At 40.8% G+C, this 20,988-nt stretch overlaps 1 protein-coding gene and 1 pseudogene across 4 annotated transcripts in view; one reads left to right on the forward strand and one right to left on the reverse strand.

Moving 5' to 3' along the window:
- The window catches only part of Ezh1 (enhancer of zeste 1 polycomb repressive complex 2 subunit), a 37,432-nt gene that overhangs the window by 12,736 nt on the left and 3,708 nt on the right, over positions 1 to 20,988 (forward strand). For all 4 annotated transcript variants that reach the window (XM_076870142.2, XM_076870143.2, XM_076870145.2 and 1 more), the window contains 16 exons: positions 198 to 317; positions 1,943 to 2,063; positions 4,255 to 4,431; positions 5,737 to 5,839; positions 6,470 to 6,633; positions 6,991 to 7,082; positions 11,858 to 12,038; positions 13,038 to 13,234; positions 14,567 to 14,658; positions 15,578 to 15,618; positions 16,215 to 16,340; positions 17,699 to 17,877; positions 18,444 to 18,539; positions 18,957 to 19,038; positions 19,944 to 20,024; positions 20,719 to 20,803. In XM_076870142.2, coding sequence (XP_076726257.2) covers positions 198 to 317; positions 1,943 to 2,063; positions 4,255 to 4,431; positions 5,737 to 5,839; positions 6,470 to 6,633; positions 6,991 to 7,082; positions 11,858 to 12,038; positions 13,038 to 13,234; positions 14,567 to 14,658; positions 15,578 to 15,618; positions 16,215 to 16,340; positions 17,699 to 17,877; positions 18,444 to 18,539; positions 18,957 to 19,038; positions 19,944 to 20,024; positions 20,719 to 20,803 — 1,937 coding nt within the window. The remainder of the gene's footprint in view (positions 1 to 197; positions 318 to 1,942; positions 2,064 to 4,254; positions 4,432 to 5,736; positions 5,840 to 6,469; positions 6,634 to 6,990; positions 7,083 to 11,857; positions 12,039 to 13,037; positions 13,235 to 14,566; positions 14,659 to 15,577; positions 15,619 to 16,214; positions 16,341 to 17,698; positions 17,878 to 18,443; positions 18,540 to 18,956; positions 19,039 to 19,943; positions 20,025 to 20,718; positions 20,804 to 20,988) is intronic.
- LOC143411149 (U5 spliceosomal RNA) lies at positions 9,269 to 9,378 on the reverse strand (annotated as a pseudogene).

The following is a 20,988-nucleotide window of genomic DNA, read 5'->3' on the forward strand; positions in this document are numbered from 1 at the left end:
TGGGGATGTAGCTTAGTAGGAGAGTGCTTGCCTATGCTCTGAGTTTAACCCAGCAACACACATGCACACACAAATAAATAAATAAAAAAGAATGAGAATATTATAAGAACACTGGGGACTTTTGGAAGGAAACTACATAATTCTCTCTTGGGTTTTGTTTCTGCCTTTCTCTGTCTATGTCATTTCTCATTCTTTAGTGTACCATAGAGAGCATTTTCCCAGGATTTGCAAACCAACATATGTTAATGAGGTCTCTGAACACTGTTGCATTGGTTCCCATCATGTATTCCTGGTCCCCTCTTCAGCAGAACTTTATGGTATGTATTAAAAGCAATTGTTTAATCTGTATGATTTACTTATATTGATATGTGGAAGCTCCTCTTAGGAGAATACTTACCAAAGCTTGAATATACAGCATGGTACATTATTGTAATTTACTTACTCTAAAAAATAGTAAGTTTTTCTAATGTGTTAGATTTTAGTGCTTTCTAAAATATACTTCTGAAATGATTTGTTTTCCTTTAAATGAATGAGGTTGGGCAAAACTCCAATTTTCTCTTTCTACTTGGATCCAATCTTGTAACATTATATGCAGTCTAAATCAAATACTTGAGGCTTAAAAGCAGGTTGTCAACCCCCTGCTGATGGAATAATTCTGTCTGAATCCTCTAAAGGCAGGATAATATGAAAGCAACTGAGATAACAGAGGTGCACATGGTTACACAGTCCTTTTATCCAGGGCTTTATGCTGACTCCTGCTAGGATTATTTATCGTTCTGATGATCAGTCCTCTTTAAATACTGCTATTGCTTATCATCTATCTGGTGACAGGTAGCCGTACTGCTGATCGGAACAGGATATAGGTCTACAGAAAAGAGTAATCTCTTTAAGTAAAACCTCAGAGTAATTATTCTTGGAACTTGGGGATTTAAGAATGACTATGTTGGGGCTGGAATTGCAGTTCAGTGGTAGAGTGTGCTTGCTGAGTAAAGCCTAGGGTTCACTCTTCAGCACCTCCCAGCCAAAAAAAAAAAAAAAAAACAATAGCTATGTGTTCTGTATTCTCAGATGATTATCTTGCCCCACTCTAATCCTCGAGTATTATTTCCTTGATTTTTTTTTTTTCTTTAATGGTGCTAAGGATTGAATTCAAGGCCTTGTGCGTGCGAGGCAAGCACTCTACCAACTGAGCTATATCCCCAGGCCTCCTTGAGTATTATTTATCTCCAGAAAATATCCATAGCCTATTCTGCGATTGCCTTTAGGTTCAGATTGAGTATGATAGGCATGAGTTATCATAATTTTTTATTCTGCGATTGCCTTTAGGTTCAGATTGAGTATGATAGGCATGAGTTATCATAATTTTTTATTATTGCAGAGTAATTATGCTTCATAGCATATCCCAAAATTTTATGATTGCTCTGGTGCTTGTGTAGTTCTATTGTAAATCATACCTGTGGAGGCCTTCCTTTTTATTTATCTCTCTATTTACTCATGAAAGCCACTAGAATAAAAATATAATAAAGAAAATTAAAGAAAACCATTGGAATTGGAGACTTTTGACTGTTTTTTAGGTGATGTTCATAACTATATCACAAAGAAGTATAGTGGAAACAAGGTGAAAATAGATGGAAGTACTGTGAAAAATAAATGGGCTGTCAAATTCTAGGTGTTGGCGGAAATACCATAGTTGATATTAAGGGATATGTTACATAGTCAATATCAACCAGACTGACTTTTATCTCTCTAAGAGTAGCATCACCCTTTCTTTGTGAGATTTTAATTGACCAGTCTTTAAAGTGCAGAAAACTCTATGATTAAAGGAATTTTCAGGAGACTCAGAAACAAACAAATAAACAAAAACTAAGCAAAGATTCCACTAAATAGAAAAGAGGAGATGCATAGTGCCTCGTGGAATGAATTACATCTGGTTTAATTTCAGGTAGAAGATGAGACAGTTTTGTGCAATATCCCCTACATGGGAGATGAAGTGAAAGAAGAGGATGAAACTTTCATTGAAGAGCTGATCAATAACTATGATGGGAAAGTCCATGGTGAAGAAGGTAGTGGTGCTGAGTTATTTAGGAAAAAACTATTTTTAGAATAGTGCCTTTTCTACTAGGTGCAGTGGTACATGCCTGTAATTCCAATGACTCAGGAGGCTGAGGCACAATGATCACAGGTTCGAGGCCAGCCTCAGCAACTCAGCCAGGCCCTAAGCAATTTAGTGAGACCCTGTCTCAACATAAAAAGGACCTGGGATTTGGCTCAATGGTAAGTAAGATGCCCCTGTATTTAAGCACCAGGACCAAAAAAAAAAAAAAAAAAAAAAAATTGCAGTTAAATTTTAAAAGGAGATGAGGCATAAAAGAATTATTAGTAATCAGTGGCTAGAAAGAAAGTTCATTATACAGATTTCTTAGAAGTCCATCCAAGGCCATTTTGTGCTTCATTTCCCATTCTTTCAGAATGGCAACGAGCAGCCAGATGTGGGGCGCATGCCTGTAATCCCAGCGGTGCAGGAGTTTGAGGCAGGAGGATTATGAGTTCAAAGCCAGCCTCAGCAAAAGTGAGGCACTAAGCAACTCAGTGTGACCCTGTTTCTAAATAAAATACAAAATAGGGCTGGGGATGTGGCTCAGTGGTCAAGTGCCCCTGAGAATTTAATCCCTGATAACCCCCCCCACACACATACACACAAAAAAAAGAATGGCAATAAGCATAACTTCTGTTTCATACTACTTTGATCCATGTATACTCTGAATTTCTACTAAATTGGCTTAAATGTCTTTGGTTTTCTAAAAATAATCATTTGGACTTGTTTGTAATTCTAGAAAATGTTGTCAGTATATAAGGTAAGAAGAGGCAGAGAGACTTCCTAGGTGTTTGCCAACCAGTAACCCCACATACTCTTGACAGTTGTGGGTACTGTTATAATGCTTTTCAAATACATTGTTTATCCACAGCACCCCCTAGTGTTCAAGGACTTTCTTCCAAGTTGTAGTATTAACCCCATAAAGTATGATTTTAGGAAAAAATGCTGTCTTTTGATTTAGAGAAGTTCCTATCCATTTATCCGCAGCAAAACCAAGTGAATTTTCATTTGATTATCTTTTCTCTGTGCTGTGTGTGACTATTGGTATACTCTTTGGAGATTTTGAACCATAAATATTGAATTGACCTTTGACTAAGGAAGTAAAATATCCCAATAAGAATGAAACCTGAAGGGCTGGGATTGTGACTCAGTAGCAGAGTGCTTCCCTAGCATGTATGAGGCACTAGGTTCAATTCTCAGCACTACATATAAATAAATAAAATAAAGTCCCATTGACAACTAAAAAAAATTTAAAAAAAAAGAAAAAAGAATGAATCCTGGGAGGCTGGGGTTGTGGCTCAGCTTCAGAGCGCTTACCTAACACGTGTGAGGTCCTGGGTTCGATCCTCAGCATCACATAAAAATTAATAAATAAAAACAAAGGTATTATGTCCAATTATAACTAAAAAATAATTTAAAAAAAAAAAAAAAAGAATGAAACCTGGGTAGAGGATGTAGCTTAGTGGTCGAGTACTTGCCCACTATGTATAAAGCCCTAGGTTTGATCCCTAGCTCTGAAAAAAAAAAAAAAAAAGAAAGAAGCTTATAGATGTTTTCCTGCTCACGCAGCTAAACTGTTGCAATTAAGAGTCAGTCAGGGGGCTGGGGATGTGGCTCAAGAGGTAGCGCGCTCGCCTGGCATGCGTGCGGCCTGGGTTCCATCCTCAACACCACATACAAACAAAGATATTGTGTCTGCCGAAAACTAAAAAAATAAATATAGGAAAAAAAAAAAAGAGTCAGTCAGATGAGCTGGGCACGGTGGTGCCCACCTATAATCCCAGCGGCTCGGGAGGCTGAGGCAGGAGGATCATGAGTTGAAAGCTAACCTCAGCAACAGCAAGGCTCTAAGCAACTCAGTGAGACCCTGTCTCTAAATAAATTACAAAATGGGGCTGAGGATGTGACTCAGTGGTCCAGTGCCCCTGAGTTCAATCCCTGGTACCAAAAAAAAAAATGATTGCAGTACCCTGATTGTTCATATGAAACATATGAGCCTTAGGAGTGAGTACATAACCGATGTGATTCTGAAATCTTTGTAATGTTTTGAATTAAAAAAAAAAAAAAAAAAAAAAAAGGAGTGAGTACAAAAAACCTGCCCAGGAGGACAAATGGAATGTGAAGCAACCACTGCTTATCCTTCTAATCTTGTATTTTAGAGATGATTCCTGGATCTGTCTTGATTAGTGATGCCGTTTTCCTGGAGTTGGTAGATGCCCTGAATCAATATTCAGATGAGGAGGAGGAAGGACACAATGACACCTCAGATGGAAAGCAAGAAGATAGCAAAGAAGATCTGCCAGTAACAAGAAAGAGAAAACGACACGCCATTGAAGGTACATAGCATTGCTTCCACATTCCATTTTGAAAATGACAGAGATACAGAAGAAGGGAAACCTGAAATGGTATATTGCTTATTAAAGATTGTTGGTGCTTCTCTTGGTCCATTTAAAAGTTAAATATGGCAGGCTGTTGTGGCATATGCCTATAATCCTAACAACTCAGGAGGCTGAGGCAGGAGGATTGTAAGTTCGAGGCCAACCTCAGCAATTTAGGAAGGCCCTAAGCAACTTAGCAAGACCTTTTCCCAAAAAAATAAAAGGGACTGAAGAGGTCTGGGGTTGTAGCTCAGTGGTAGAGCGCTTGCGTTGCATGTGTGAGGCCCTGGGTTCAATCCTCAGCACCACATAAAAATAAATAAATAAATAAAAAGATATTGTATCCATCTACAACTTAAAAATTTTTTAAAAAGGTGGGGGAACTGAAGATGTGGCTCAGTGATTAAGCATCCCTGGGTTCAATTTCTAGTACTCCCCCCAAAAAAGCTAAACATGATCATTAACTAATAGCTTAAGTTGGCTATAGCCTAGCTGAAGAAGAAAGTAGAATTTACAAATAATCATCATTCATTTCTAAATATATGAATAATGTGATTGGAAAACTTAGACAATATAAAGAAGGAAACAAAATGACACTATAATCCTGCTTTGTAGAAATAACCAGATTAATATTTCCTTCCAAACTTAAAAAATTTATTCATGTAGGGCTGGGGTTAATGCTCAGAGGTAGAGTGCTCGCCTAGTATGCATAAGGTGCTGGGTTCCATCCTCAGCACAACATATATTGTGTCCACCTACAACTAAAAAATGAATATTTTCTTAAAAAAATGTATTCATGTAAATCAACATGTTTATATTATGCCAAATTTGAATGAACTCTGTATAAAATTTTAACTTTTTTGTTTAATTGATTATAACAGCATTTTTCCATGTCACTAATATTTATTTAATCAATCCAATATTTAATCACTTAATTATACTGTATGTTACTTAATTATACTATATATCTAGGGACATAGTATCTCTCTGCTATAAAATAGTTATAGTATCCATCTTGTTTTTAAGCATTAACATTATTATCATAATTCAGATTCTTCTATTTTCAGGTCTCTCTATGGGGACTCCTTTTTACCTCCAGATTCTAACAGGGACTGTGGATTTTGTTATCCATATGTAGTCTGTGGTTAAGGTTAAAAAACCAGTACTTATCAAAATGCTAAGACAAAGAGGGAAAAGGTCAAACAGCTTTGTTAGCATGCTTTGATAAAAGCACTCAGGAGTTTTTTGTCATTTCAAATTCAGGCAACAAAAAGAGTTCCAAGAAACAGTTCCCAAATGACATGATCTTCAGTGCCATTGCCTCGATGTTCCCTGAGAATGGCGTCCCAGATGACATGAAGGAGAGGTAGGGAAAGCTGTTCGACTTAGGCCATACACAGAGTATGGCCATACACAGACAAAATATTTATTCAAGTCTATTTTTTGGTTAATAAAACGCTTGTTTATGGTAAGTGTATTACAGTTTGCCTGCACTTCTGATGATTTCTTGCTTACTTCTTTTTAAAAAAATACTTTTTTAGTTGTTGATAAGCCTTTTATTTTATTTATTTACTTATATGTGCTGCTGAGAATCAAACCCAGTACCTCACACTTTCTAAGCAAGTGCACTCCCACTGAGCCATAACCCCAACCCTCTTGCTTACTTAAATGCCCTCTTGATATATTAAAAATCACTGTCTGGCTTTTGAGTGAATCTGGGCAAGGAACTTTCTCTCTGCCATTTTGGGGAGAGTTACTCCAGCACTATGCTGATCAAATCTTTCCCTCCTCTTACTTTTAGACATATGTCTGGCCCTATGTAATTACAGTGGTGTACCCAGTTAGTTATTCACCATCCCCTCATCCACGAGACCCATAAAACACACAGCCTCCCTTGGCAGACCAGAACTGAGTGACTGTTGATACCCAATCCACATTTTCTCGGTGGAGACATTCCCTTGGAGGAACTCAGAGTTCTCTCTTTTTTCTTAAATAGGTATCGCGAACTAACAGAGATGTCAGACCCCAATGCACTTCCTCCTCAGTGCACACCCAACATCGATGGCCCCAATGCTAAGTCTGTGCAGCGGGAGCAATCTCTGCACTCCTTCCACACACTTTTTTGCCGACGCTGCTTTAAATACGACTGCTTCCTTCACCGTGAGTGCGGCTACTGTTTGACATGCTCTCCTCTTTCCCATCCCTGCCACCATTCCCTTCTTTCCGTTTGTTCTGGGTTTGTCATATGTATAAGTTCCCAGCCTCTGATCTGATGAAGGTTTCACAAAAGGACAGTTGTTTTCACTTGTTCAATTTCATCTGTCTGATAGACAGATGAATCAGCAACCTAATTTTCCCTCAACACCTCTTAACTTGGGAAGAATTGTGTTGATATAGAAAATGACTAAATTTTGTGTACCTTAATGGGCACTGTTTATATCAAATTCCAACTCCCACAATAGCTCCCTAACTCAGTTTTGTTAGACCACTGGAAACATTATGGTTTTTCTTTTCCAGCTTTTCATGCCACTCCTAATGTATATAAACGCAAGAACAAAGAAATCAAGATTGAACCAGAACCATGTGGCGCAGACTGCTTCCTTTTGCTGGTAGGTTCTTAAGCTGTTCTGGCATTGTTGAGTCTGTTTAAAATCAGGCAGGAAATGATCCTTGGGCTTTCTGTCTCTGGGAACACAAGCCAAGTGAGGCAGTACACAGCATTCCCAGGATCATAAAACATGGCTTCTGCTCTTAAGGAGCTCACTAGAAACAGTTGTTCTGATAGAGTGAAATTTGAAAAACATTAAAGGCTTACTTTCTCTAAATATCTACTTAGATTTCAGAGTCTAAAATTTATTATTAGAAATGAAACAAAGAAGTCTGGGTGTGAGGTCAGTATTAGAGCACTTGTCTAAAATGATCAAGGTACTGGGTTTGATCCCCAGCACCACAAATAAAACAGAACAAAAGAGTTGGAGCAAAGAGTAGGGAATGGTTGTATGCACTTTATTTTCTTTTCTGTCTTCCTTTATTTATTTTAAAAATATTTTTAGACACAATACCTTTATTTTATGTATTTATTTTTACATGGTGCTGAGGATTGAACCGAGTACCTCACATGTGCAAGGCAAGTGCTCTACCTCTGAGTCACAACCCCAGCCCTTGGCCACATTTCTTGATGGGAGATGCAAGGTCTCCTTGGAGAAGGGCATGTGAGGTGGGAGGTATTGTTACAGCCATCTGTGGAAAGCACAGTTTACCTAGCATGATTGTTTACAGTCTTTCTATCCTCTCTCTGGATCCCACTAGAATACAATAGGAATTCATAAGGGCAAACATCTCTGTCCTGCCCATTGATCTATCCCAAACTTCTAACATTAGTGTCTGGCATGTAAAAGCTGCTCAACAAATATTTATTGAGTGAATTAATAAATGAAGAGAAACAGAAATGAATGGAACCCGACTATACTTTTGATCCTCCTGACTCAGCCTCCCAAGTAGCTGGGATTACAGGTGTGTCCCACTGTGCCCAGCTTGAAATATTTTTATTTATTTTATTTTATTTTGTATTTTTGGAATTTTAAAAAATGTAACACAAAGGAAAGAAAGTCTAGCTCTGTGGTTTGTGGGGTGGGTGGAATCTGCACTGGTGGGGTTGACCTAGGACTGCCCTCTCCATCTGTAATCCCAGCACTTCAGGAGGGGTCTAGATGTGGACAGAGGGGACTGTTACACTATCTTTCTACTTTTTTTTTTTTTTTCAGTTGTAAATGGATACAATACCTTTGTTTTATTTATTTATTTTTATGTGGCATTGAGGATTGAATCCAATGCCTCACATGTGCTAGGCAAGCTCTCCTCTACTGCACTACACCACTATGCTACAACCCCAGCCCCTTTTGTCTTCCTTTACATGCATGTAACCATAGAGAGAAGAACACATGAAGGCACTGATGTCTTACTGTATCAACCAGATGGACCCTCTCTGATAGACAGACCTTATGTGACTGTGTAAATTGTCCTGCTTATCTGGGAGAAGATATTTTTCTGTTATTTATCAGAAAAATACACCATACGTGTAATATCAAAAGAATAAATCAACTTTATCTTATTTATTTTTTCTCTAACATTATTGACTCCTTTCTATGTGCAAAGTACCATGCTAGGCCCCTAACATACATTGTCTTACTTTTAACCTTATAACAGTTCTCTGAGGTGGAAGGGACTATGGGTTATAGAAGTTAAATATTATGCCCAGAGTTTGTTAGTAAATCAGTCATGTGGCAGCAATGAGACTCAAGCCCTGGTCTGACTCACACTCCATGATTTTTAAATTACTCCATGCTTTTTTTTCTTATTTATTTTTTTATAGTTGTAGATGGACATAATGCCTTTATTTATTTTTATGTGGTGGTAAGGATCAAACCCAGTGCCTCACACATGCTAGGCAAGTGCTCGACCACTGAGCTACAACCTCAGCCCCACTCCATGCTTTTTTTATTATACTATGTTACATGAACTTGCCAACATTTATGTAACCTGAAAGGGCATTGTCCTTCTCTCAGTTGTCACTCTGGAAACCTGTACATGTATTATAAAGATGTTACCAAAAAGCCAGAGTGTATCTACGTGCGTGTGTGTGTTATGTGTATAACTTACAGATATACATAATATGCACAGCTTTTCTTTTATTACTTTTTAGATATGAGTACGTATTTAAATATAGTGCAGGACTAATTTTCCTCAGCTTGTGTTTTTTCTGAAGGATAATGTCTTTAATTACAACAAGATTACTAGCCATCCAGAGCAATGCCTCCAAAAATTAGCTAGAAACTGAGTTGTTCCTCTCCACAGAAATCTTTAGTAAAAAGCAAAGATTTATTCAGTGAAGAGAAACCAGAGCATTTCCCAACTTTTATAGCACTTTTTTATTAAATAACTTAATTATTCCAATTTGTTATACAAGATGGCAGAATGCAGTTCATTTCATATTACACATACAGAGCCCTATTTTCAAGGCACTGATTGTACACAAAGTATTTTCACACCATTTGTGTCTTATACATGTACTTAGGATAATGATGTCTAACTCATTCCACCATCATTCCTACCCCCTTGTCCCTCCCTTCCCCTCCCTCCCCTTTGCCCTATGTAAAGTTCCTCCATTTCTCCCGTGCTCCCGCCCCATCACCATTATGAGTCAGCATCCTCATATCAAAGAAAACATTTGGCCTTTGGTTTTTTGGGATTGGCTTACTTCACTTAGCATTATATTCTCCAACTCCATCCATTTACCTGCAAATGCCATGATTTTATTCTCTTTTAATGCTGAGTAGTGTTCCATTGTGTATATATACCAGTTTCCCTATCCATTCATCTACTGAAGGGTATCTGGGTTGGTTCCACAATTTAGCTATTGTGAATTGTGCTGCTATAAACATTGATGTGGCTGTGTCCCTCTAATATGCTGTTTTTAAGTCCTTTGGGTATAAACTACGGAGTGGGATAGCTGGGTCAAATGGTGGTTCCATTCCAAGTTTTCCTAGGCATCTCTATACTGCTTTTCAGATTGGCTGCACCAATTTGTAGTCTCACCAGCAATAGCATTTTCAATAGTACAAAGAAGTCAAAAGATATCTTCTTCCTGGATTTGTGATATGTTTTTCCATATTTACCTTATTTATATATTTGGGGTTTTATTTTGTTTTTGTTTTTGTTTGGAGGTGGTGATACTGGGGGGAACCCAGGGCCTTGTACATGGTTGGCATGTGCTCTGCCACTGAGCTACACCCCCAGCCCCATCCATTTATTTATGTTTGTGTACTTTTGCTGAATCATTTGAAAACAATATTGTGATATTTCTTTGCTAAATATTTCCAAATGCATATCCTAAAAATAAAGACATTCTCTTACATAATCATGCTATTACAGTTAAGATTAGTAAGAATTTTATAATATCAACTATTATCCAGTCTGTTTTCATTTTTTCAACTATTGCTGTTTGGGTTTTTATTTTCAAACTAGAACATCACATATAGTTATTATGTATTTCTAGTGTTGTTTTTTGTTATTGTTTTGTTTGGTTGTTTTTTTTTTGTTTGTTTTGTTTTTTGTTTTTTGATACCAGGGATTGAACCCAGGGACGCTTAACCACTGAGTCACATCCCCAGGCCTTTTTATTTTTTTATTTTGAGACAGGGTCTCGCTAAGTTGCTGAGGCTGGCCTCAAACTTGTGATCCTCCTGCCTCAGCCTCCTGAGTTGCTGGGATTACAGGTATGTGCCACCCTGCCCGGCTGTATTTTTGTTCTTGATCTCAAATAATTCCACCACTTTTTTTTTTCTTTTTGAAAGTTTCAGGTTGATTGTCTTGTAGGATGACTCACATTCTAGATTTGTCTGTTATTTTCTCAGAGTGTGACTTAACTGTTCCTCTGAAGGCTTGATTTTATTTGTTTAACCATTTTGATAAAAAATACTTTATAAATGGGGGCTGGGGATGTAACTCATATGTGAGGCCCTGGAGGCCCTGGGTTCAATCCCTAGTGCCATAATAATAATAATAATAATAATAATAATTCTGAGGATTTCAAATTGTAGCATAGATATGTGCTATCCAATTCAACCAATCTCAAAATATCTTTCTTTGAGTTTCCTTTAGAACCTACATATATTATTCCAAATATCCTTCGTGATGATTAACCTTTATCCTTTACAACTGTATTTAGTTTTTAGAAACAACTGGAAGTCTTTGGAAAACAAACCTTCTAATTAGAAATGATCAAGCTGAATTATTTGATCTAAAAAAAAAAGCATAATGAAGAGTAGTGGAACAGTATTATGAATTTCATATGCATCTTAGGGGGTTTCAAAATTAAGTAGTAATAGTGTACAACTTGAAGGATTACACATTTATTATTGAAACAGAAGCAGTGTGTACATTGTAAATAGCAGTGGCATGGTACCTACTCTGACTCTTATACCTACTTTGGAGCAATAAGCTGTATATTTTCAAGCAGGTATCTTTTCCTCTCTGAACCCCATTTCCTCATCAGGAGAATGTGATCTCAAATTCCAAACATGTGAATTAATTTCAGATATAACTTTCTGGAAAGTTGAAGATGCATAGATACATAGGTTACATCTTTTTTTTAAGATTATAGGACAACCCTTTTGTGAAAAGGCATGAGTTTGTAAGTCTTAAAATGTTTGTTAAGCCGCTAGCTGTCCCATTATAATATGGTCATACTTATATGGTACAGATGAAGAAAAAGACAGTAACATTGCGTAGATGTTGATGGAGATAAAGGTTTATATAATGGATGGCATCAATATAGTGAATCTGGGCCTGTTCCTATTTCATACCTGTAATGCATCCGCTACAGGAAGGAGCAAAAGAGTATGCGATGCTCCATAATCCTCGCTCCAAGTGCTCTGGGCGTCGGCGGCGAAGGCACCATGTGGTCAGTGCTTCCTGCTCCAACACTTCAGCCTCAGCTGTGGCTGAGACTAAAGAAGGGGACAGTGACAGGGACACAGGCAATGACTGGGCCTCCAGTTCATCAGGTACAGTGAAAAGAAATGAAGATTGGGCTGGGGATGTGGCTCAAGCGGTAGCGCGCCCGCCTGGCGTGCGTGCGGCCCGGGTTCGATCCTCAGCACCACATACAGACAAAGATGTTGTGTCCGCCAAATACTAAAAAATAAACATTAAAATTCTCAAAAAAAAAAAAAAAAGAAATGAAGATTATTTTCTTTACATTGCAATGACTCTGGTAAACCCAGGATTACTGCCTGAATTTTTTTTTTTTTTTTTTTGGAGGGGGATTGGCACTAGTGATTGAACCCAAGGAATGAACCACATCCCCAATCTGTTTTTTGTTTTTGTTTTAGTTTTAGTTTTTTCTTTTTCTTTTTAATAATTATTTTTTATTTGTAGTTGGACACAATACCTTTATTTTATTTATTTTTATGTGGAATCGAACCTGAGGATCGAAGCCAGGGCCTCACACATGCTAGGCGATCACTCTACCATTGAGCCACAAGCCCAGCCCATCCCCAACCTGTTTTATATTTTTATTTTTGAGACAGGGTCTCACTAAGTTGCCAAGGCTGGCAACTTAGACTCGAAAAAGAGACTCTTCAGTCCCAGTCCACTCCATAATCTCTGAGGCTGGCTTTGAATTTGTGGTACTCATGCCTCAGCCTCTGGAATGGCTAGAATTACACATACATGTCACCATACCTGGCCACTGCCTTCCTCTTAAAACTTCTTTGAGGTTTTGTGTTTTGGTTTGTATTTGGTGCTGGGAATCAAAGCCGGGGTCTGGCATGTGCCAGGCAAGCACTTCACCACTGAGCTATGTCCCAACCCTGACTCTTAATATCTCTACTTTTTAAAAATTGTTAATTATCTCCATAGTATACCAGAAAGCAGTGGAGATGGGGAATATCTTCATCCTTAACATTTCTGCCTTTTAAAGTAGAACAAAGTACTTCTGAGTTTGTGACAAGTTTCTAATGACAACTGCATTCCACTTCTGTTTCTCTTTCTTCCTTGCTTAGAGGCTAACTCTCGCTGTCAGACCCCCACAAAACAGAAGGCCAGTCCAGCCCCACCTCAGCTCTGTGTAGTGGAAGCCCCCTCGGAGCCTGTGGAGTGGACTGGGGCTGAAGAGTCTCTTTTTCGAGTCTTCCATGGCACCTACTTCAACAACTTCTGTTCAATAGCCAGGCTTCTGGGGACGAAGACATGCAAGCAGGTACCACCTAAGAGTAGCAGAACAAACAAGGGTCCTCCTTTCATCCATTGCTTTGTTGTTTTTTTGCCACCTGATGTCACATGTCTGGAGAGAAATTGTCTTAGGTTCAGTCTCTTGTGGGCCAATGCATCTGGGTCATGAAGTGGGTTCCCAAATTTGGGCCCTTCTGTAAATACCAGGCCTAACAATGCTTAGGGATCTATTCTCCTCTTTGCCAAATTCTTCTTTCTATGTCTAGCCACTATGTAAATTTTCTGGGTGGTTCTACTTCTTTAAGCTGCTTTTAGTGATTCCCAACCATCTTTCTAAACATGTACCCCATACCTAGAGGGAACTTCTAGTCTTCTGTGTGTGTTCTTAGCAGCACACTCCAGCTGCTGCCACTGCCACTCCCTCCCTCCCCTCATCCTTTGTTCTCCAGATTTTTAAATTATCAGCTCCAATAACTGGGCTTAGACCTCAGCCTTTTCACTCATGCCATCATTGGAAAGGCAGTTGATACAGCCACTAATGCACTGAAAGCAGGAAAGACTGTGGTGAGAAGACAGTGAAGAATAGAGACGGGAGTCAGGTGTTCAGACCAGTCTTTCAAGCAGTGCTGGATCTCTGTTCACATGGCTCCCTAACTTCTGGAGGTGTCTTGTGGTCTCTTCTTCACATCTCTTTTAGTTTGAACAGTTAATATAATCATGGGTTTAAGTACCCTGTTTTCATTTTGAAGCTCATCCCTATTTCCTTCAGGCAAAAAAAATCTTGTGTATTTTCTAGACAATATTTACAGTTTCGCAGAATCCCATGTAGCCAAGAAAAAGAAAAAGAAAAAAGCTAAAATGAGTGATATCAGGGAGAAAGGTTAAAGAAGAACCATCCTTCCTCAGACACTGCCCTGCCGAAATAGTCAAGGTTCTGGCATCTTTCTGCCAACAGAGGGAGCTAGTGTTAAGCCCAGTCCAAGGGTTCCCATCAGGCCTTACACTCAGTTACACAATGCACACAGGCAGCTGCCCTTCCTTTCCTAGAGGTAGACATGCATGGTAAGGAGCAGTCCCCTTGTGGCTTGGTGGAAAGAGTGGGGATGAAAGCTGTTGATCATGGAAGGCATTACTGTGCTCAGTATATCTCCCTTCCTGAGTTAGGGTGAGTGATATAGAGTCAACTTCAGAGCCAGGACCCCACATCCAATTGGACTCTTGTCTATCCCTGACTGAAAAGATGCCTAATCATCTGTCTGTAAATTCTCGAGAACTCTCACAAGCCCAACATGTTACTGAACACTTACCTGACCACCTAGCTCCAAAAGGTGTAACGAGCCCTGCCGGATTTCTCTTCTAGGTCTTTCAGTTTGCAGTGAAAGAATCACTTATCCTGAAGCTTCCAACAGACGAGCTCATGAACCCCTCACAGAAGAAGAAAAGAAAGCACAGGCAAGGGTTGGACGAAGAACTTTTTATGGGAAGGCTGTTCTCTGTGCTCTGACCTCCCCCGTTGGGCTTCCCACCTGCCTCCCTAGGCCACTGAACAGGGCTGAGTGAGCCCATCTGCTCATCATCACATGGCTGAGGGCCAGAATTCTCAGTGCCACCTGAGTGCCTGTGCCTGGGACCAGTCCTGTCCCCTGCCCCTACATGCTGCAGACTGGACTTGAGATAGCTCTCTGGTTTTCCATTTAAACTTCTGGCCAATAGGCCCATGGCTTTACCCTGAGGCCATTTCTCCTTGTTGGGCCATTAGTTACCACCTTCCTTATTTCTCAATTCTGATCAGAGTTTATTCCTTTTCTTTGTTTTTAGCACATGTTGTTTATCTAATAATACTGTCATGCAGACAACCTTTATTTAGGGGTAGAAATTTGTTTTTGTTTTATTCAGCATTCTACCTAGCTCAGTAACCTAACGACTATCACTGAAGGAAGGAGCTTATGTCAGTTCTAGATACTGAAGCCCCTGTGACTCCTCCCTTTCCATTCCTTCACTCAAGAGAAGATTCCTGAAAGGCTTTTTCACCTCTTGTTTTAGAACTCCCCTACATCTCCTCTTCCACAAAGCAAGGGAAAGAGAAAGTGGAGAGAGAGGAACAGTAACATTATAATAGATATATACACTTGAGTTTTTGTTTTTTTCTTTTATAAGTTTGTTTGGGAGAGATTTAAATCTTGCAGCATAGTCCAGCTGGATTTAAGATGGGTCCTAGCTTCTGTGTACCAAAATAGAGGGCCTCCTGTTAAGGGATTTTGGAAGAATATTCCACAATTATCAGAGCCCTTTAGAGCAGGTCACTCGGTCATTTGCCTGCAACAGCAAAGCTCCCAAGATCTGTGACCCAGACCCATCCCTTCTCTTTCAGGTTGTGGGCCGCACACTGCAGGAAAATTCAGCTAAAGAAAGGTAAGTTCCAGGCTGGAGGCATAGCTCAATGGTAGATAGAACACATGCTTAGCATGGAGAAGCCCTGGTTCCATCCCCAGCATTGGGAGAGGGGGTGAGAAATGTTAGTTCCCCCAGGGCGGTCTTCAGCAGTTCAGCCTGAGGCCTCAGCCTGTGGCCATCACTCTGCCCCACCTATAGCTGCACTTGTTGTTGACCCTGGCTGCTTCCGCAGATTGCAGATTTCTGTGCAGAGCTAAGAACAGCTGAGCTTCTTACTGCAGCTAAGCAGACCTTTTATGAAGTACAGTTAAAGTCCTTGTGGTCTCTGAGTTTCCTAGAGTGACATTTGCCAGGTTCCAGTCCTTTTTTAATGTTCAGAGTAACTGCCCTGCTATCTTAGACCATCTCCACACCCTGCCCACAAAACAGGTTACCCCACTATAGCTCGTGCACTATGGTCATCTGTGTTATCTTTTCACTCCAGGTGCTGTGTGTGTGTGTGCAAGGTGATGGTTGAAACAAGCCTGCTTTGACTCAGGGCAGTGGGAGGGGAGGGGAGGGCAGCAAGGGAACCGAGTCACAGGAGAGTCCTGTTTGATTCTTCTCTTTTCTAGATAACTCTTCCACACAAGTATACAACTATCAGCCCTGCGACCACCCAGATCGTCCCTGTGACAGCACTTGCCCCTGCATCATGACTCAGAATTTCTGTGAGAAGTTCTGCCAGTGCAACCCAGACTGTAAGAGCACTGTGCTTTCCGTTAGAGTCCACCAGAATGGCCAGCTTCAGAGTGCCCAGGATCCCTTCCTCTTCCACCCGCTTTGCTGCCTTCTGGAATTCCCTTTGCTGTGCCTTAGACATTCTAGAGGGAAAAGTGAGATGCTAGAGATCTGGAAAAGGATTTTTTTTTTAAGAGATAGGGGCTTGGGGCTAGGAATATAGCTTAGTGGTATAGTACTTGCCTGGCACTTGCAAAGCCCTGGGTTCCATCCCTAGCACCCCCTCTTTAAAAAGAGAGACAGGTTTTGTTATATTGTTCAGGCTGGTGAAGAACTCCAAGAGTCAAGCAACCCTCCTGCCTCAGCTTCCCAAGTAGTTGGGACTACAGGCCATACCATTGTTCCTACCTGAGAAGGCTATTTTGAAAAGCCCTTAGGATCTTGATTCCAAAAGCAGCAAATAGGAAGAGGAATGCCTTCCCAACTTTCCCTTCCAAGAGAGAAGTAAAAAAGGAATCTTTTTCCTCAAGGTTCAGCAACAGTCTCCTTTTTAAAAATATTGTCTTTAAAATGTTTTAGCCAGGGGCTGTGGTACATGCTTATAATCCCAGCATTTGGGAAGCTGAGACAGAAGGATCTCTTGAGCCCAGGAGTTCGAGGTCTGCCTGGACTATATAGCAAGACCTTGTCTGAAAAAAAATTTTTTTATTAAAAAATTTATAGGTCACAATTCTGTCTATGTCTATTTTCATTTACTAGCTGGAGTTTTTATATCATGTAGGAGATACAGGCCTGGACATCAGCAAAGGCTAAAAGTGGTTCTTTCACGTCTTATCCTGCCATGCCCTTGCTCAGGTGGGGCTGAGCAGTTGGTAGCAGCCCCCAATTTGCAGAAGGGCTTGCCCCCGGGCAGTTGTGCTATAACTATTTCCTAACAAAGAGAAGATACTGATCTAGCCACAGCAGAAAGATGTTGATGCTGGGGAGGGCTGTGGGTGGAGGAGGATGGTGTAGAACGGATGCATTCTGTTCTCAAAATGATGCTTGTTTTGATGATGAGAATTTACCAGTGAAAAGAACTGATTTCATTTTTTCTGGGGCTCTCTTCACCTTCCTTCCAAATTCTGCCTTCAGGGATGGGGGTAGGGATAGGGTGGGGACCACTGTTGGGAGATACTTCTCAATGGTCACACCTGCTTTTTTTGACTCTCAGGCTTGAGTGTTGGGAAGCACTTTGTTTTCTAAGGAAAATACTCCAATGTATGATCACAGGGAAGAAACCTTCTGCCCTATTTCACCAAACACTCTTGAACAATGTGCTTCTCTGCTGTCCCTGAGTTCAGCCAATGCTCCAACATTGACCTGCTCTTCTCTCTAGGTCAGAATCGTTTCCCAGGCTGTCGCTGTAAGACCCAGTGCAATACCAAGCAGTGTCCTTGCTATCTGGCAGTGCGAGAGTGTGATCCTGACCTGTGCCTCACCTGTGGAGCCTCAGAGCACTGGGACTGCAAGGTGGTCTCCTGCAAGAACTGCAGCATCCAGCGTGGCCTCAAGAAGGTGAGGCCTTTTTGCAGATCGAGATATCTTAGACATTCTCTTTCCCTAACTCCTTAGAGAGTGCTTGATTAAGTCCTAATGGAACACATTGCCAAATTAATAAAGTTTCTGTTCTAATAAAGAGTCAGAAAAGTGACCCCTCAAACAAAGGCAAATGTGTCATTAATGTTGTCCTTTTTTTTTTTTTTCTTTTTCTTTTTTCCTTTTGTGATACTGGGGATCAAACCCAGGACCCTGCACATGCTAGGCAAATGATCTAATGCTAAGCTATGTCCCTAGCCCTCATGTTATCCATTTTGACTTCCCATGAAGTAGTGAATACCCATGGACTCAAGCCCAGGAGATCCCCAGGGGAGAGGAAGATGAGTCCTGTTTCCTTTCACCACCTCTCCTCCTTACTTCTCCCCCACCAGAACAGAATAGCTTGGACCTTTTTTCTGTTCTCAGATCCTCTTCACAGTTGCTAATTCTTTCCACTGGCCCTCATAACACACGTGCACATTCAGCATGCTCATCTACTTGCTCACACATGCCCTGTCATCTGAGTTTTGACTCCCTCTCCTCAGCATCTGCTGCTGGCCCCCTCTGATGTGGCCGGATGGGGCACCTTCATTAAGGAGTCTGTGCAGAAGAACGAATTCATTTCTGAATATTGCGGCGAGGTGAGTGCTATGGGTTTGGCCCACGTCCCTGCTGGGGAGAGGCTGATGAGAAACTCTGATTTTCTGTGGGCCAGCCTTCTGTGAATTCATCTCTAAATAACTCAGCCGAGTTCTCATGTGGCCTCTTGGGGGATCCCACAGAACTGTTTGCAGTCCTGAAACAAACCACTGTTCTTCAGTTTTTTGTCATCTCAGGCCACATGAGGGAGTGGGGGCAGAGAGGGGCTCTCTTTGGCCTGAATGCTGTTCAGCCTGAGTGACGGTGGGAACAACATGGCCTGGGTACCCTGTCCTACAATTCTCATGATCCTCGGCACCTATAGGTGACACTGCCTTTTCTCAGCCCTTTCTGGGGGCAGGGTACTATGCCTGAGCAGACAGCCTGACACCCTATTTGTTCCTTTTCTGTTTGTCCAGCTTATCTCTCAGGATGAGGCTGATCGACGAGGGAAAGTCTATGACAAATACATGTCCAGCTTCCTCTTCAACCTCAACAATGGTATACTACTTGGTGTCTTTTTTGTCCTCCCAAGGTGGTTTTATGCAGGTCTTTCTTTTGGAGGAGGGCCTTAGGTATTGAACCCAGAGGTTTTTTACCACTGAGCTGCATCCCCAGACCTTTTTATTTTTTATTTTAAGACAGGGTCTCACTAATTTGCTAGGTTGCTGAGGCTGGCCTCAACCTTGCAATCCTTCTGTCTCAGCCTTCTGAGCCACTGGGATTACAGGTGTGTTCCATTATGCCTGGCTTCTACAAGTCTTCCTATCAAGTTGTCTGTGCTGTAGTCCAAGTTCAGATCACCTCCAACAGATGCAATAGAGCCTGGTCAAACTCAAGAGACCCTGCAGGCTATGGTTCATTTTATTTGGGAGCATCTCCATTTTGGGGTTGTTTGGAATAGGAACATTGAGCACTCACATCTCTGAAACGTCCCTACCCACCATGGCACTATGGCATATACCTGTAATCCCAGCTACATAGGAGGCTGAGGCAGGAGGATTACAAGATGAGGCTAGCCTGGGCAACTTAGTAAAATCTGTCTCAAAATTTAAAAAGAGCTGAGGATATAGTTCAGTGATTGCCTAGCATGTACAAGGCCCTGGGTTTAATCCCAGTACCAAAAGACCAAAAAAAAAAAAAAAAAAAACCTTCCCTACCAAATAGACGGATGGGAAGACATTAGTAATTCAAATAAAGATGGGGAACCTGAAGAGAGAGTGCCCACATGAAGTAGAATTCTCAGACTTGGTGCTTTACACATATCCTATTACCACACCAGGCTTCAAATTTCTGTTGCACTAAATTGTTTCTGTTACCAGTTAACTGATTTTAAATTCAGGCTAAAGAAATGTGGACTTTCCTGGTGGATGCCCTCATGGTCTTCTTTGATTTATATCATACAGATTTTGTAGTGGATGCAACCCGGAAAGGAAACAAAATTCGATTTGCAAACCATTCGGTGAACCCCAACTGCTATGCTAAAGGTGAGTCCTCAGTGACCTAGGAGGTGGGGTCAGAATGGACACTTTGTTTACTGTGATTTATATTTAGTGTTCAATAGTGATAGCTACTTTTTGGTCTAAAGATAATCATGATTAATATCTGGTATCATTTTAGGCCCCCTTCTCTCTCCTCTTCCTTCCTCCCTTCCTCTGCCTCATCTTCTCCCTCCCTCTGCCCCATCTTCTCCCTTTCTGTATTGTAATCTTTTTACACTGACTATAAAAAACACTTCCCACAAACGTGATTTATAGGTAATTCTTATGAAGGCCTGGTTCAGTCCCCAGTGCTGAAAAAAAAAAAAAAAAAAGGCTGAGTACAGTGGTGCACATCTGTAATCCTAGCCGCTTGGGAGGCCAAGGCAGAAGGATCACAAGTTCAAAGCCAGCCTCAGCAAGTTAGTGAGACCCTGTCGCTAAATAAAAAATAAAAAGGATTGGGATGTGGCTCAGTAGTTGAGAACTGGGTTCAATCTCTGGAACTAAAAACAAAGGTAATTCTTTCCCTGTATCACTAGCCAGAATATTAGCTCCAAAAGCACAGAGACAACTACTTTCATTGACTACTTGCTAATTCCATTTGATTCCATTGAGAATGTAGAGAAAATTAGCCCAGAATCCTCCTGAATATTTACTTGCATTGATTAGAAACCTAGCCTTGGGTTTCTCCTATTTGCAGTGGTCATGGTGAATGGAGATCATCGGATTGGGATCTTTGCCAAGAGGGCAATTCAGGCTGGTGAAGAGCTCTTCTTTGATTATAGGTAAGAAGGTCAGCAGTGATCCTTGGGAGATGGCCCTGGAGGCAGAAGAGGTGGCTGTGGGAATTGATTTGGGGGGCTTACTATGGGTACAACAGATGAAGGAGAGGGTCTGAACACCTCAGAAAAATATTGTTGAAAACTGCTATTAGGAAGCAGGAGGGGAAGTGAAACGGGAGGGGACCCCA

This window comes from Callospermophilus lateralis, chromosome 11 (genome assembly GCF_048772815.1).
Source record: "Callospermophilus lateralis isolate mCalLat2 chromosome 11, mCalLat2.hap1, whole genome shotgun sequence".
NCBI lineage: Eukaryota > Metazoa > Chordata > Mammalia > Rodentia > Sciuridae > Callospermophilus > Callospermophilus lateralis.